The sequence below is a fragment of the Vidua macroura genome, chromosome 15 (genome assembly GCF_024509145.1).
Source record: "Vidua macroura isolate BioBank_ID:100142 chromosome 15, ASM2450914v1, whole genome shotgun sequence".
In the NCBI taxonomy this organism is placed as follows: domain Eukaryota; kingdom Metazoa; phylum Chordata; class Aves; order Passeriformes; family Viduidae; genus Vidua; species Vidua macroura.
The window spans coordinates 15352521-15368519 of NC_071585.1; the positions used below are offsets into that span (position 1 = coordinate 15352521).

At 49.1% G+C, this 15999-nt stretch overlaps 1 protein-coding gene across 1 annotated transcript; it reads left to right on the plus strand.

Annotated features, from left to right (window-relative positions):
• The first annotated feature begins 10825 nt into the window (after positions 1 to 10825).
• On the plus strand, positions 10826 to 15734 carry LOC128814956 (pancreatic secretory trypsin inhibitor-like). The gene is made up of 4 exons (XM_053991301.1): positions 10826 to 10888; positions 12351 to 12391; positions 12969 to 13081; positions 15647 to 15734. The coding sequence occupies exons 1-4, from the start codon at positions 10834 to 10836 to the stop codon at positions 15714 to 15716; spliced, it is 279 nt and encodes a 92-aa protein (XP_053847276.1). The 5' UTR covers positions 10826 to 10833; the 3' UTR covers positions 15717 to 15734.
• The last annotated feature ends 265 nt before the right edge of the window (positions 15735 to 15999 follow it).

Consider the following 15999-nt stretch of genomic DNA (forward strand, 5'->3'; position numbering starts at 1 on the left):
CTTCAGCCAGAGTGCTGAAGTGGCACAGGAGAACCAAATTCAATTAACAGGATTAATAGCAATTAAGCTCCTATTGGAGTCAGGGTTGTGCTCTTTAGTCCTGGGAAGAAACTAGATGTCACTACAACAAGATAAGCAGCAGGTGATGCCAGAAGCTTTTTATTACCAAGGAGAAAAATTGGTTGTCTTCCCGAAAGTCCTCTCCTCCTCCTCTGATGAGAATTTTGCCCAGATGGAGCCAATTCCTTTCCAGCCTGCTCCTGCTCAGCCCTGCTCTCTGCACCTGGAAGAGCTCAGATTCCCCTGAACACCAGTTGTAGGGTCTGAGCGAACCACCCTGAAGTCACTCTCTTTTTCCATGTCTGTATAAAAAAAAACCAACCCAGTTTCACAGCATGTGTGGGAAAGAGTAGAGTACTTGGATGTGGTGCTGAAGTTCCCTTTAGTTTGCCTTCTCTGTAGGATTTGCTCCTGACAGCCTGACCCTGCTGTGCAAGGAGGTTCTGCCAAGAGGGTCAGTCCCAGTTATGGGCACGCTGAGGTGTTCCCACTCCCTGGCAGAGTCCTGACCCTTCCCACAGCAGGGACCATCCTCGAAGGCAGGAAGGCACTGTCACTCTGGCAGTTTATCCTCCGGTCTCACTCTGTTATCACAGCACCTCACAGAAGTTATTTTAGCTACAGAGCAGCTTTCTGGCTTCCTGTGCAGTTCCTTAGTGTTCTTCCTAATTGAGGGCTTCAACATTAACAGCCTTTAGCAGCTGTTCTTCTTCCGGAGGTTGGAGCGGGGGGGCACCAAATCTTTTATTCAAATTTCTTCTCTAAGAAGTGGAAACGTGACCCACATCCTAAGACATCCCTCAAGTGACAAGCCTTCCCCACTCTGTCACAGGCTCCTTTCAGCCACTGGTCCCACGATTTGCTGAATTCACCAAGCAGGAACCAGGGATCTTGGGCTGAATATTTCCTGCAGAAACAGGAAAGGGGCTCTACATGGCTTGGTGGGAGCTGGAGCCTCCCAGTTCCAATGCTGGCCCATCAGTGCCCTCTCCCTGCTGTGCCATCTGGGAGTGAAACACTGGACAGAATGGTGTGGGTTCAGCAGGGGCTCCTGTGCATGGAGGGGCAGAGCAGCAGCAGCTGGGGGCTGTGGGCTCTTCCCAATAGGATGCTGCGTGCAGCAGCCACCAAGCAAAATGGAAAATGGGATAGGAGGGGACTGTGGGACACACTGAGGTTGGTGCCTGCAGTTCCTCTCCAGTCAGGATGGGATCTGCATGGCAAAAAGCTGCCTGAGCCCTCAGAAGAGAGCTAGGATTTACTTTTGTCAGAGCCTCGAGTGTTTTGAAGTCTGGAGAGTGGCAAGAAGCAACAAGCTCCACCAGTGCCCCCGGGAAATTGCAACAGAGTCACCAGTAAAAAGCATTCAAAGATCACAAACCAGACCCAGATGATCATGAATCACAGCTTAGAAACTGCAAATGGTTCTTAAGTCTCTTCCAAATAATGTCATTTACCAACAGGCTCCTTCGGAGTGGTTCGCATTTTCCAGCCGCCTTCTGAACCCAGGAGAGAGAACGGGCTAAAGCAGGAGCAGAGCTCCTCGTGCAGTCCCAGCTCCTGGGAACTGGGGGATATCAGGGAGACGTTCTGACACCTGGCACAAGGTTACCCCTGTTGGTGGTGCTGGGGCTGTGGGAAGGGCTCTGTGGGAGACCCTGGTGTCCACAAGGGTGGGCAAGGGGTGACCCCTTGACAGGCTGAGCCGGGTGTGAAGGAGAGCAGGGAGTCTCTCACCTGGTTCCCAGCTCCCTCCAAGGCTCCTCTGGCCTCAACTGCCCCACAATCACCTTTGGAATTTTGAGGGATGTCAGACAGCAATTTTGTTTGAAAATGCTTCCTGTGCTTTTCATCAAGGAACACACAGAGGTCCTGTTAAGTGCACTAATGTGGTAAAACACCACAGGCTCCTTGGTCCACGTGTGTGGGCAATCCTGAAGCTCCAGACAGAGCAAGACCTACATCCCAATAATGCACAGGCAGTAAAGCTCTTATGTGTCATCAATGTTTTAACGCCCCATTTAAATATTAATCTAATGGAACAGCATAAAAGCAATATCCCTGAAAGCACAGGGTCATTTAGCCCATTGCCCTGTTCTCAGGAAGAATCCAGAGACCTCCTCCAAGTGTTTTACTTCCCCAGTCCAGTGCTGACTTTCTCAGTCTCATAACATTAGTTCTAGTAATAATAATACGTCATCATAATGCAAAGCTGGCCATCATGATAATTATTTATGACTTATGCTTCTGGCCGTAACTGAATGTTTCTGTAGAGGTTTTAATTATCATTTATGCATCTTTTCTCCACATCCATAAAAATCCCAGGGCTCTGTATGGCTGAAAGCTGAATTTATAGGATCCTGGGAATGGCAGAGCCTGGATCCAGTGAGAAAGGCTGCTCCTAACCACCAAAATGCCAGATCCAGTGAAAGGACATGAATGTCAGCAGGGCACAAAATCCAAAAATGAGTCCCAGCAGGTGGTACTGCAGCTCCTGGAGTAAAAGGGACTCATGACAGCTGCATTTGTGCCTGATCTGTGTCTGCACCTTGATGGAGATGACTGGGGAGAGGTCTCTGGGTCTGAACCCCAGCTGGTCAAGAGGCTGACAGAGTGAGGAGGACAGCACACAGAGAGGAATTTGGGCTCGGGGACAAGGACACTTGTGCCCCCTCCCTCCCTTGTTCCTGAGGGAGCTGCACTTGGGGCTGTCCAGCCCCAGGAGTGTCTGAACACCCTCGGTGCAATCCTGGAGGATCCTCAGGGAGAGCAGGACCTGGCCACCAGCAGCCCTGCAGTTCACCCTGAGCAGAGGAGCAGCAGAGCACAAAGCTCAGGGATGTCTCAGCTAAACAGGCAGATGCAGCATCATCAGCTGCCTCCAGCACACCCCTCACCATCTGCTCCTGGCAAACACCTCAGCACTGGAAGAGAGATGCCCCAAGTGCAGGCACTGCGAGGCTGCCTTCAGCTTGGAAGCAGGCTAGATTCCTTCTTCCAAAATACACAGAGGGAAAAATACAAGATGCAACATCAAATACAAGATGCAACATCCCCAGGTATTTCCTACAGAAACTACAGCATAACATGAGAATCTTGGCTGGTTTTTTTAACTGGAAAACCAAGTTTCTTAGTAAGTGGGGCTTGAAACTGTGAGCCAGGGGCTTCCAGAAGCTCAGAAAATGGGGAGGAATGAAGAAAAGAGGATCTTGGCAGGGATGAATAAGGATAAGAAGGAAAAGCATACTGCAGGCAGCAGCCATGGGCTTTGGCAGCCACTTCCTCTTGTAGAAGGAAAAAAACCCAATTTAAAAGCTGTTTGGGGAAAAGGAGGTTCAGCAGTGGATTATTTTCATCTCTGTTACCAGAGCAAAAGGACTGCTCCTCATATCCCTGATGGGCTGAAGACAGTGCCTTCACTGCAAAGCACCTCGCTCCCACAACCAGGCTGGAAATGTACAAGGCATCAAAAATAATGTCACATTTATTAGGGAAGCAATTCAAGTGCAAAACTCACTGAGGGATATAGGGAGCTGACTACATGCAGAAATCAAAGGGAACCCTTGATGGAAAAGAAATGTTTAGCCACTATGTTCAAAGGCTCCCTAAATCAAAGACAAACTTCTTCTTTAATCAAGGCCATTGACCGAGGCTGAAAGCACAGAGAACTGCCAACAATTCCCACAGCGTTGCTCTTCACTGCAGGGCTGCAGGTGCTGATGCTCTTATACCCAGAATTCTTCCCCCAACATCCTGTATCTGTGTCCTGGGAGCAGCTCTTGGCACTCAAAACACAGCAGGTTTGTGGGGACAATAAACCTCAGCCATCAGCCATCCAAACATCCCAGTGCCCCTGTTTTAGCTGCAGGAAACTTTCAGCCTGTGCCTCGGAGCTTGAGGAGTCATTAGGAGAAGGAGCAAGTGTTAATTGGGCTGTATCTAATCTCAGCCCAAGCCGGGGGTCAATAGCTGTTAGCTAAAGTTTATCAGCAGTGTTTGGCCATCATTTATCAGCTTTGGGGAGGCTGGGCTCAGACAGGTGTGCAGCACAGACGGGCTCAGGGAATATTGATTTTCCCAACCAGAGCGGACACCCGCGATTAACGAGCGCACGCTTGTTGTGGTTAAAGCCACCAGCAGTAACACGAGATGCTGCTAGGGAAAGAGCTGGCCAAGAATGAAGGGCACATTTATGAATGGACTCTTGAAATAACGTGGGTCTCACAGTGCCTTGTGGCAGCACAGCTCTGAGGAAAAAGCATCTCTGGAAACAGGCTCAGTGTTTCTCATCTCTGCTGAGCTTTATGTTCAGAATCAGAATCCAGCAATGTCATCCCCAGCTCTGTCTCATGTCTGCTACTTGTTTTCCCTTTCCTCCCAAAATCTCTTTTCTACCAGTCTGTGAAAAAGCCCACTGCTCATTTTAAAATCTCTCTATAGATCACAGGAAGAAGAAATGTTGACAGAAATTAAAGCCTTCTTTCATAGTCTGCATTAGTTTTCTCTTCCTATCCTCACCTTTCTGATTTTTTCAATAGGCAATTTTTTCTATGGAGCTAAGCAGGCTGAGACCTCTCCACTGGAAAAACCTCATCTCTATTTGTCCAAAATGGCACAGTGAGCTGGGCCAAAGAGCTTCAGCATCCTCTAGCCATATGTTTCATCAAAATCAGAAGTATAATATTGTTTTTCCTATTTCTGGGCCAGTTCTGGGAGCAAATAATTTATCAATAGCCATTAGTGCTGCCAATGGAACTCACAGGAGTAGCTAGAAACGCCAAATATTTCTGGGGTTGTGATGAAAGTAATTTGCATTATATTTGGTTTTGTTGATCAACTGGCTTACAAAGCAATGGAAAATATTACAAAAGCTTGACAAAGACTTTGACAAAATGTTTTCAAGAAATTAGGGGAAAATGTGAAGATATCCTGTATTTCAGACCTCCACTAAAAAAATCTCCTAGTCCTGGAGACTGGGTTAGCCAAGGACCATGGAGGGACTGTTGCTTCTCTGCTGGTTTCTGACAGCTTTTGTGGAAAATATCACTTCATTCAGTCATGTTATGAACCTCTGCAAGTATAAAGTCTCCACTTTTATTGGTCCAGCAGCAGTGTTTGTCCACCCACATGGTGAATGTTTTTTTCCTACCATACCCTTGGGCTAACCCTTCCTGCAGCTTCTCTGCCATCTCCCACCCTTGCTGTTCAGGTGTGGGAGGGCTTTGGCTCTGTCTTCTCCCCACGTCCTGCCAATCCTTCACCTCCTCACACCAGCTCTGCAGCCAGGACAATGCACCCAGAGCTCACCTGGACTGCAGCCAACTTTCTAAAGAGCCGGTTTCAGATATCACCACTTGAAACTCACCTGAGGAAAGGGTCAGACAAGCACAGAATGGTTTGAGTTGGAAGGGGCCCTAAAGATCACCCAGCCCATCCCCCTGCCATGGGCAGGGACTCTTTACCCTAGACCAGGCTGCTCCAAACCCTGTCCAGCCTGGCCATGAACACTTCCAGGGATGGGGCAGCCACAGCTTCCCTGGGCAATGGACAATAGCTGCAGGCAGGCAGGATCTTTTATATAAACAGCACCAGGCACTAGGGATCCAGGAGTGGCTCATACCAGAGCTCTTAAGTTACCTCACACACACTTCAGAGTGAGATCCAGCCCTGGACAAGGGACATGTGGTCCTTGGGAGCAGAGACAGAGCTGCCTTTGCTGAGCAGAAGGACAGATTAGACTGGATCATCCCCCCTGAGTCTGTGACCCTGAAAGGACAGGGACCATATGCTTCCCATCTGGTTAAGCTCCGTGGAAGAGGGAGTGGGCACAGGGTGCTGCTTCGAGTTGGAGAAAGGGGGAGTGATTTGCTGGAGGAGATTGAAATCTGTGTTTGCCCAATTATCAGCCGCAGTGCTTAATCACTCTGCCCTGGATCTCTCCCGCAGCCGCAGGGGCAGTCAGATGTGGGGGCGGGAGGCAGATAGGATTTAATAAAGAAGCAATTTTATGAAGGAATACTTTGCTTTTGGCATTTTCTGTAGGAGTGGGAAAAATGATCCTTTTTTCTTCGGTAGTGCCAGGGAAAGCAAGAAAAGCAGAGCTCCATGTTTCAGCTCCTGAGGGATCTACTCTCTCTCCATGTGTTCTCACTGCCTCTGCATCCCACGGAGACCCTGCAAGAGACCCAAGGAGAGGAGCATGACAGATCAGGGGAGAAAGGGGGGAAAGCCTGTCCAGGAGCTGGCACTCCGGCACTGACCCAGGCTCCCACCTGCAAGGGACAGAGCCCCAAGGTCACCAGAGCTGACCACAGTCCAGAGTTATTCCCAGCAGACACGTGCCATCACCCAGTAAGTCACAGCAGAGGAGGGAAAGGTTTCCATGGACTGAGCCCGTGGGGTTTGGTGTCACTGAGAGGTGGGAGAGCAGAGGCAAACAAGCCAGGAGCTGGGCTGGCAACTTCCACACCAGGCTGGGAACTCCACCCCAGGCAATGTCAGCCAGGAATCCTTACAAACACAGAGCCTGTCCCCAGCACGTTCATCCTCCTCAGGAAGCATTTGATTGGCACCCAGTCACGGTCTCTTCTGAACAACCCAACAAGCTATGATTTATGTGATGTCTTTGTCTTTAGACACTGCTGTCAGCAATACCCATTCTCAGGCAAAGCTGCCGATGCCTGCAGATTTCCAAAGGTCTCTCTCATGGACACGCTGCCCTTGCTGAAGGATAACAAACAGAAGCTTTAATAAAAGTAGAAATGAGGATTTGGTAGTGTTATCCTGTAGCTATGCCCAGCCCCCTCCCCAGAAATCAGAGGTCCCAAGTCCAAGATTTCCAGAACAGAAGAGAAAACAAATTGATATGCTGTCCTGGGCTCCAGAGATTCTCCTGCAGCTGGAGAAAATATGTGATGCTTTCTCAGCAGCTATTCACAGGATCCCTTTTCCTAAACTGTCAGAATGTTCAATATCTCCCATGCACCCAAAGCAACAGAATAGCTTTCTCAGCATTAAATGGGAAAGAATCCAAGACAAAAATCACTACCGACCAAATTATAGTTTATCTTTTTTTCTGCAGGAAAAATCAGTGTTTGAGCAGTATTCCCTGGACAGAGGAGCAGCTGATACCTGGACACTGCTCTCACTTTGCTGATGCAAGAGGGCTTGGTCTGTCTCACACACCTTTCAAAACCACCTTGGGCAAGGTCAAAAACTACCGTGGGCAAGGTCTTGGCTACACCTGCAAGATCCAGGCCTGGCAGGTAACACAAATTTAGGCATTTTAACTTTTAAATCCAACACAAGCAGCATTTTGGACCCAAAAGAGCTTTGAGCATCTTGGGAACTGGTTTTTGTGACACCTCTAGGTTTCACATTTGCATCAGCCTTTCTCCAAATTTCACTCATCCCACCCACTGCAGGGCAGCAGCAAAGTCCCCAACTGCCCTGCTGAGATCCTGAGCACGGAGGAGCCTCTGGTGCCTCATGAATCCCAAGGAAGGTCCCCACAACGTCCACCAAGGGACCAAGCTCAGGGATGCCACAGCACAGGGCCATGGTGCAGGTCTTGGTCATGCAGTCATTCCTTGGTGAAAGGGGTTGGGACTGCACGAGGAGCTCTGCTCCTGCTCTAGCCCATTCTCTCTCTGGTTCAGGAGAAGGCTGGAAAATGTGAGCCACCCCTAATGAGCTTGTTGGGAAAAGCCATTATTTGGAAGAGGCTTAAGAACCATTTGTGACTTCTAAGCCGTGATTCACGATCATCTGGGTCTGGTTTGCAATCTTTGAATGCTTTTGACTGGCGACTCTGTTGGTTTCCTGGGGACACTGGTGGGTTTCTCTTTGTACATCAAGTCTCCACAAAAAAACAAATTCCAGCCCTGATTACAACAAGTGATCCTTCAGCCTGTCATGGAGGGACCATCACAGGGAAATAGGTAGTTTCCCAGATTTTTAATTCCCCTGCAATGTAATTTTTTTTATCCCTTTGCAACTCTTTACTACTGAAATGAATGTAACTTGAAAACACTCAGGTTTGGCCAAAAGACAGTACAGAATTTCATCCTGCAGAAGGAGAATCACCTCTTCCTACTGGTCCACCTGGAGGCAGAGCTGGCAGTTCGATTTGCCTCCCTACCCACTGCCCCTTCCCCTTGTGCCTTGTGCAGCATCAATTCTCTCTCCGAGCGCTCCCAGCATCCAGGACGAGACACCATCAGCAGCTGCAGAGATCTTGTGTCGTACACCATGTGCAGTGGCCACCACCCAGCAAGGTGGCCAAGGGGACACCATCCCATGCCAGCCCCTGCTTTGGGACTCGCCTGTCCCCTCCATTTCTCCACGACAGGCTCAGCAAGTCACACAGCATGGCTGGCAGAGCCACCTGACTCATTTCTCTCTACTCCTCCAGCTGATGTGTTTGGAGGAACACGCTGCTCTGACAAGGTGACACATCCTGAGAAAGCCCACACTGCCGAGGATGGTACCAGGAGCACCCAGTGCAGTAGCAGCTCACAGCTCTTTTTCATTTCTCCCCAGTCAAATGAGCCCCAAGCATTTCTGTTTGATTTTCCTGAAGGATATTGAATTGTTGTCAATCAGGAGAGAGGAGCCCTGAAATCCCCTGTTTTTGAAGGCATCTCATAAAGACACAGCTGTCAGTGGAGACGCCTGGAAAGGAAGAGCATTTGCTAACGGAGAAACTGCATTAAAAACCAAAGTGTGCCTGCTGTTCAGCTGCAGCCTATGCTGGAATCTTCTTTTGGCAGAGGCAACTGCCCTTGAGTCTGTTGGTGTGGCTCAATTCGTTGTGGAATAATTAAGTTCAGTCCATTGCACTGCATAATCTGGAGTTTCTTCAGCCTTCCTCAGTAGCAAAGTACTTAATCTCATCCAGCTCTGGGAGCAGTTGGGAACATTAAAATCAGCCAGTGCAAAGCTATCAGGAGCCTCAGCAGTAAGAGGATGAAGAGAGAAGTGTCCAGGAGGCAGGGGAAGGTCAGCAGCCTGGTTGTGTTTTGATGCCTCTGACTCCTGGAGGAAGGAGAAAACCATGGCATTACACACCCTGAAATGTCCAACACAGCCAACACAGCCAACACAGTTGCCACTTGCAGAGCATAAACAGTGAGGATGTTCCCATCAAACTCAAGTCTGGAAATGCGCCTGGATGTTTCCAAGGAATCTGAGGAAAAGTGTTTCTGTTCCTGGACAATCCAAACTATCACATTTCCTGGCTACAGCAAGGATCTCTAAACTGAAAAATGTGTTTTACCAGGAGTGGGCATGCCCTGAACATGGGCAATCAGAGAAACTCTTTTCAGCACTGCTCTATTTACATGTCTTAGATTGAAGAGGGAAAAAAACAGGGGACAGTGTTGGACTGAGCTGAACCTCTTCTAGCTGTAAAAAATTATCATCCCTCCCTCCCTTGCTCCTCAGAGGGTGATAACACCACCTGAACCATTGTCCCAGGCACGCTAAAGGATTGTTGCCTGTGCTCAAAGGTCCACTAACACCCACCCCAGCTCCTGAGAGCTGCTGAGCAGGTGATACCCAAAGCCAGCTTTATTCTCTGAATTAATAAAATAACAGATGCCACTAGGAGCAGATCTTTCTGCCTCATGTTTCAGGTCAGCCCAGGAACAGCAGAGGGAAACACAGCCAAGAGGGAGGAATCTCCCCATGACCACTGAAGCAAAATCAAAAGAGATGTTTATGGCAGGGAAAAGCACCCTCCAGAGCCACGCTGGAAATGGGGTATCCCTTGCCAATGAAGCTGAGATTTCTCCCTCTCAAACACCTCCTTGAATTGCTCTTGGCATTGGCTTTTTCCTGTTCAGCTAATTAAAAATCTGTCTTTGAGTCATAAGCCCCCATTAGTAATAATTTGCTTTGCACTTCTCCAGTGATTTATGGCTGAGATATCAAAGTGCTTTAGAAACATTAATTAATCCTTCTAATCCCCAAGGGACTGATCCACTCTCTGCAATGCACCACTGGTGGTGTAACTGTGGGAAATCCCCAGGGTTTACTCCCAACTGCAGGCAGGGAGAGGGGAAGGGAGCAGCGTCCGACCCAGCAGCTCATTTCAGCTGCTGTCTGCAATCAGAGATGTGCAGTCAAAACAGCAGCACTGGATCTGCAGCCATGAGCAAGCCCAAGGCACAGGCAAGCTCTGTGCGCTCTCCACAGCAATCCCTGCTCCCATTCCTGCCTGCCCGGGGAGGGAAGGGGAGTTGCAGCACCCCAGCTCTGCTCTGTGGATCACACCAGGAAAGGTGTGTGTGGATCAAAGCCATCTTCACCCAGAGGTGGCTTCAGAAGAGAGTTTCACCCTGCAAGTGGCAGCAGCAGGGTCATTAATCAAAGCCACAGTGCTGCTAACTGTATTTTCCTTGCTGTCCTGCCCATTTCTCCAATCTTGGTTCTTTGTACAGCGTTGCTTTATCACAGGAGTGCAGACCCAGGGCTGACCCCCACGCCTGGGACAGGGCCCCAGTCCTTGCTGTAGATAAGGATTATTTCCTCCATTGGTTTGGGAAGGCTTTCATCCTTGCGCCCTCCAATGAGCCAGTTGCCACCTGGTGTTGTCCCCATACTTTGAATGTTGTCACCACAGCACTGCAGGGTGGAGCTGGCTGTGTGGTGTGGTGCCAGGCGTGGGAAAAGGTATAAAGGTCCCAGCAGAGTGCCAGAGACAGGATCTCTGAGACATTGAGGAGTGTCCTGGTTTCTCTCTGCTGTGCTCAGTAAAACATCACCTCGACCATGAAGGTAGCTGGTGTTTTCCTGCTCCTCTCCCTGGCACTCTTCTTCTACCAAGGTGAGTCCAGCATTTTGCCCAGGAGCTATTTCCTCTCCTTGCTAAAGCTCCCAGGTCTGCCACATGGGAAGGTGAGTGTGGGAAGAGACCAGCTGGTGCTGGGACCTTGCTGTGGCCCTGGGCAGGGAATGCTGCAATGGCCAATGTGCATTAAACCTGTACCTGCCTGTGAGCAAACCTAAAGCAAGGCTTTGAAAGGGTGCACTTGCTCCCAAAAACGAACGGACCTGCTGGGCCGACACTCTTTCTTCAGGGGTAGGATTTGTCCTGTAACTGCTGATTTCTAGGACAGTGTGATCCTTTCAGAGTGAATAGGTGCTATTCTGGTTTTAAAAAAGCAAATCCAAGAAGACAGGAAATGAATCTATGCAAGGGAAAATGCAGCTCTCACTACCAAAGCCAATGTTTAAGCCAACTGTGTTTTCAAAATCCCATATGGTGCAGAGGGATGAGAACATGAGCTGTTGCTGCTCCTCAGGTCCTGCTTTAGTGGGCTCATTCCAAACAGGAGGGTGCTTCTGAAGCAGGTCCTCTGTCATCCTGTTTACTGCACAGAGGCTGCCATTGCAGGGCTGTCTGAGCACAAAATCTGGGCTCATTTCAGATGAACTGAGTATGTAGTGAGCTGCAGCTCCTGGGTCTGGACCAGTGCTAACCCAAAGTAAAATCCTTGAAATATTAAACAGTGTGGCTACCAGCTCCATGGCTACCAGCTCCTCAGCACCAAAATGTTTCACTGCTACTGGGCCGTGCTGGTTGTTCATACAGATGTAGGATAAATCCTCCATGTAGATGAGTCCTCATGTACATGAGTTTATAAAAAGCCCAGGATCTTCTTCTCAGTTCTGCCTTTTGCCAAAAAAATTCAGGTTGTTTTTCAAAACACACCCACCGTGTGTTCCACCCGTGTGATCCCAGCTACCAGCTCAAGGCCAACTTCTCCATGGAGAAGCCCACCAAAGTCATGGTTTGATCCCACCAGCTTTGATGTGAGACCTCAGGGTCTCCTTCTCGTAGAGACTTTCAACAACTTATCTTTTGCTGTGCTTGCTTGTGGTAAAAACAGAGTAACAGTAGAAAAATCACCCTGGATTTACTCCAGCACCCGTCCAGTGCCAGCAGGAGTTTCTCAGGTACTCATGAACATGTGGTAAGACAGGACAAAAGCCACCTTATCTCCCTGACAGCTGGTGGGTGACATCTCTAGAGGTGCATTTTGCCTTGGCAGGGCCTTGCACCATTACAGTGATTCTGCCAGGGGAACTGGGGTGACACAGCAGGGAGGACAAATGTGGGCACCCCAAGGGAAAAAATTATTTTCTAGGACAAAGGTGTTTGAGTGAAGACATACAATCCTCAGCCTAAACTGTCTTTATTCTGTTCCCCTTGAAACCAGCCCAAGTCATGGGTGCTAAGATATCTTCTCTCCCTCTCTCTCTGTCTCTCTCTCCTCTTTCTCTAGGAAATGCCGAGATGGATGCAGCTGCTTTCAGAGGAACACAGGTGAAGATTCCTGTTTTACATAGCACAAGTGAGGCTGCACTAACCCAAACACTGGGGAGCTATCATTGCTAAATACAGTGAAGCAGAGTGGGTTGACAGCCCAAAAATGCCAGTGCCTGGGAACCCCCTTCCACCTGCGGTGCCACAGCAAAATCCCAGTGATGATACTGATTTTCCACTGCATTTCCCCCAAACACTTAAAGAAAAGTTCCTAAAAAGCCAAAAATTGCTGTTACCTGCCAAGAAAGTCAGGAGTCCCCTTAGTCTCTGGCTTGCGAGTGTGAGGACAGGTATTGCTGTGGCATAAAAATAAAAACTGGGAAGAACGTGCTCAGGCAGTGCCCATGGAGCACTATTTACACTGTTGCTCCCAGGGGTGTGCAGCAGTGCCAGGTGGAGTTCAGCTGGCCAAGGGACATGGTGGCAGATGGTCCCAGTGTTTCTGAGAGCTCACAGCAGAGTTCTGAGGATGGGTTATGAAGATAGACAAAATGTGCACCTCTCTGGGAAAGCAAAGCTCCTCTGGTAAATTGAGAACAGGCTTAACATTTTCAAAATTAACCTTTTGCATCTCCAGCCATCTTGTGAGAATTTCAACCTGAGAAGAGGGTGCACAAGGGAGTTTGACCCCATCTGTGGCACAGATAACCTCCTGTACAGCAACGAGTGCCTGCTGTGCCTTCACAACCTGTGAGTATCTGGAACTGCTGCAAGTCTAAATGCCACACAGAGGAGGGCTACCACATATATCTGGGATTTCCTAGAAAGAAAGCTGTTTGCATGCAGCTGGGTGGAACTTGGGCAGTGAGCCCAGCACATCTGGCACGGATCTGGCCTCCCGCACAGCTGCTCTGAGCACGTGGACTCCAGCTGAGGAACGGGCCCGCTGTGTGTGGCTCGCAGCACACACGCTGCCCACAAGCAAAAATCTCCCCATACCTGCAGCTGCCAAGCAGCAGCAAGAGCTGGCTGGCATCCAGGATCTCAGACAAATGGCAAAGTCCTCGAAGTCTGCCCAGATCTAGCACACGGGCTGAAGAATATTTTTCCAGATGACCTCAGATATGTGGTGGCTGAGGAAAAGCTGTTTTTTCACCCCAGAAATTTATAGCTGAGCTCTGCTTTCTGTCTTCTCTGCTTATGAAAGGACACAATTTGCTCTGGGTATTTTTAAGAATGAGTTTTATATTTAATCTGTGGTGATGCCAGATTGCACTGTTCTAGCAGAAGGCCAGGTCCAAATGCTAAGGGTGTCTCTGGCAAGACTTGATACATTTAGCTGGCTTGGGCCCTAGATAATTTAAAATATATTTATACATTGGAAGCACTCTGTGTCAGACAAGTGAAGGAATTACTTCCAACTCAATGCTATTAAGTGGTTCAAAAATCTCTTTTGGGAAGATTGAGTCTTATCTGGAGCCAGATGCCCCAGTCTGCAGGGCTAAGGGAGCTTCACCCTTGACTTCACTTGGTGTAGGAAGGGATTTTTGGTGATCAGGTTCACAGGCCCATCTGCCATCAGCAGAGACATTTGTAGCAGAAGCTCAAGTCCAGCTTTTCTGTCTCTGGATGCGTGGGTTTGTGGAGCCAAATTCTGCTTTCAGGAGCATTGCCTCCCTGCTAACTCTGCAGGAACAAGGAACAGAATCCGTATCACCAGGGAAAAAAAAAGAGCCTGGATAAATATTGTCAGTTGGGTTGTCCCCTCTTTGCTTCATTAACCCAGGCTGCTGCCACATATTCTGCTCCTGGCCTGCTCAAATGCTGGTTCACCTTTCAGGGCTGAGTATGATGCAGTCAGGCAGAGAGAGGCCGAGTGGGATCTCCTCAGCAAAGGCACCACAGTTAATGACCCGGCACGGCCTGGCAGGGTGGTAATGACCCTGCTGGAAGCCAGCAGCCCAGCACCAGCTGTCCCTGTATTGTGCAACAGATGGGGGTGGGAGGTTCATCAGACGCAACATCATTAGGGCTTTGGCCAGGGACCAAGAGCGGGGTAAAGTGAGCAAGGAAGGCTCCACAGTCAGCTGTGCAAAGTGGCATCCAGGATGCTCCATCTCCCCAGAGCAGAGCTTCACAAGGGATAGGAGCTCACAAGAAGGGAAATTGGGGTACAAGAAAGGGAAGGACCGAGCTGGTGGTGTATTCAGAGCCGGGCAGGAGTCAGAAGAGGGGTGGGATGGATGAGAAGCTGGTGCTGCATCCGCCTTGTGTTGACAGGCGCTGCATTCCCAGAGCTCCTAAAACTCCTGCTGGTGCAAGCTCCGGGCAGCTGCAACTGGAAATGTGCTGCTCCTGTGGGTCACAGCCCTGAGCCTTGCAGCTCCCCTGTTCTGTTCCCAAGTGATGGAATTCTGAGGTTAGGAACAGCCTTTTGGTCTCCTGGCCAGGGCCATCTGGGCTCTGAAGCTGCCTGGTGCCAAATGTCTTGAGGGAGAGATAAACGGAGTGTCCTCATCTATAAAGCCTTGGTCCATGGGGAGAATTCAGCCAGGAGGCAGGATGAAGTGTCATTTGCAGTTCTGTGTGTGTAACTGGCCTGACAAGAGCTGGAAGCCTGCAAGGAGTCAGGGAATAACTGAGCATCTGGCAGGTCCCTGTGGCAGCAGTGTCTCACTTGTCGCCTTTGGTCACTTCACTGTGACCAGCATGCAAAATGGTTTTTGCAAAAGGCAAATTATTTTACCAGCATTTCTCTAATGCACCTGAGAAATGGATCTGTCTTTCCAAAGAGGAGAACATCATGATTCCATGTGAAAATGGAACAATTCAGAGGAATCATGTCCACTACTGGGCAAAAAGAAGAAAATAGTTTTTTAAAGGTACCTTTTTAATATTTTCCTCACTTTTGCTGCAGAAGCAATCAGGAAGGGAGGCTGGGAGCAGGCCAAACCCAAGTGAGACACAGTGGCAGTCTTTTGTTTCTAAAAACCTACAAAACAAAATCATAACCTTTATTGTCTGCAGTCAGACAGGCATTAGAGGTGTCTCAATGCTGTCCTGCAGCACAGAGGTGAATTATCCTGCCAGGAAGTGTCAGAAAGAACTCTTGAGCTTATTGGAATTAATTAACACATGTCCATGGTAACCCTGAACTCCCTGTCAAGAATATGTGGCCTTGCTTGCTGTGAATAACACTTAGATGATGATTTAAGAAGCATTTTCCTTTCTTTCTGCCTTTCGCCTCCGAGCCAGGCTCTGCTGTGTCTCAGGGACCCGAGGGCAGCCCCCCAACATTTTTAACCTCTCTTGCAGGCAAAGAAGCGACAACGTGCGCATCAAGAACAGAGGAATGTGCCAAACTCCCCACAACAACTTGGCTTAAACTGAGATGAGCGATGAGAGCACAAAGCTGTCCCCTCACCTGCTGAAACCCCAATAAAATAGAAGCATCGACACATCTTGTGCTGGGATTTCTTACACACACAGCAATCCCCTTTCCCCAACACTTAGAGCACCTTCCTGAAAAATGTGGTCTGCTCTGGTGATGCCTGTAAAGAGCTGTGAGCAAATTACGGACAGAGCACCAGGGAGAAGGCTGGGACGTGCCCAAGGAGAGAGCCCAGCTCTGGCGTAACAGGGAGGCTCTTTTTTTGCATCAAGAATTT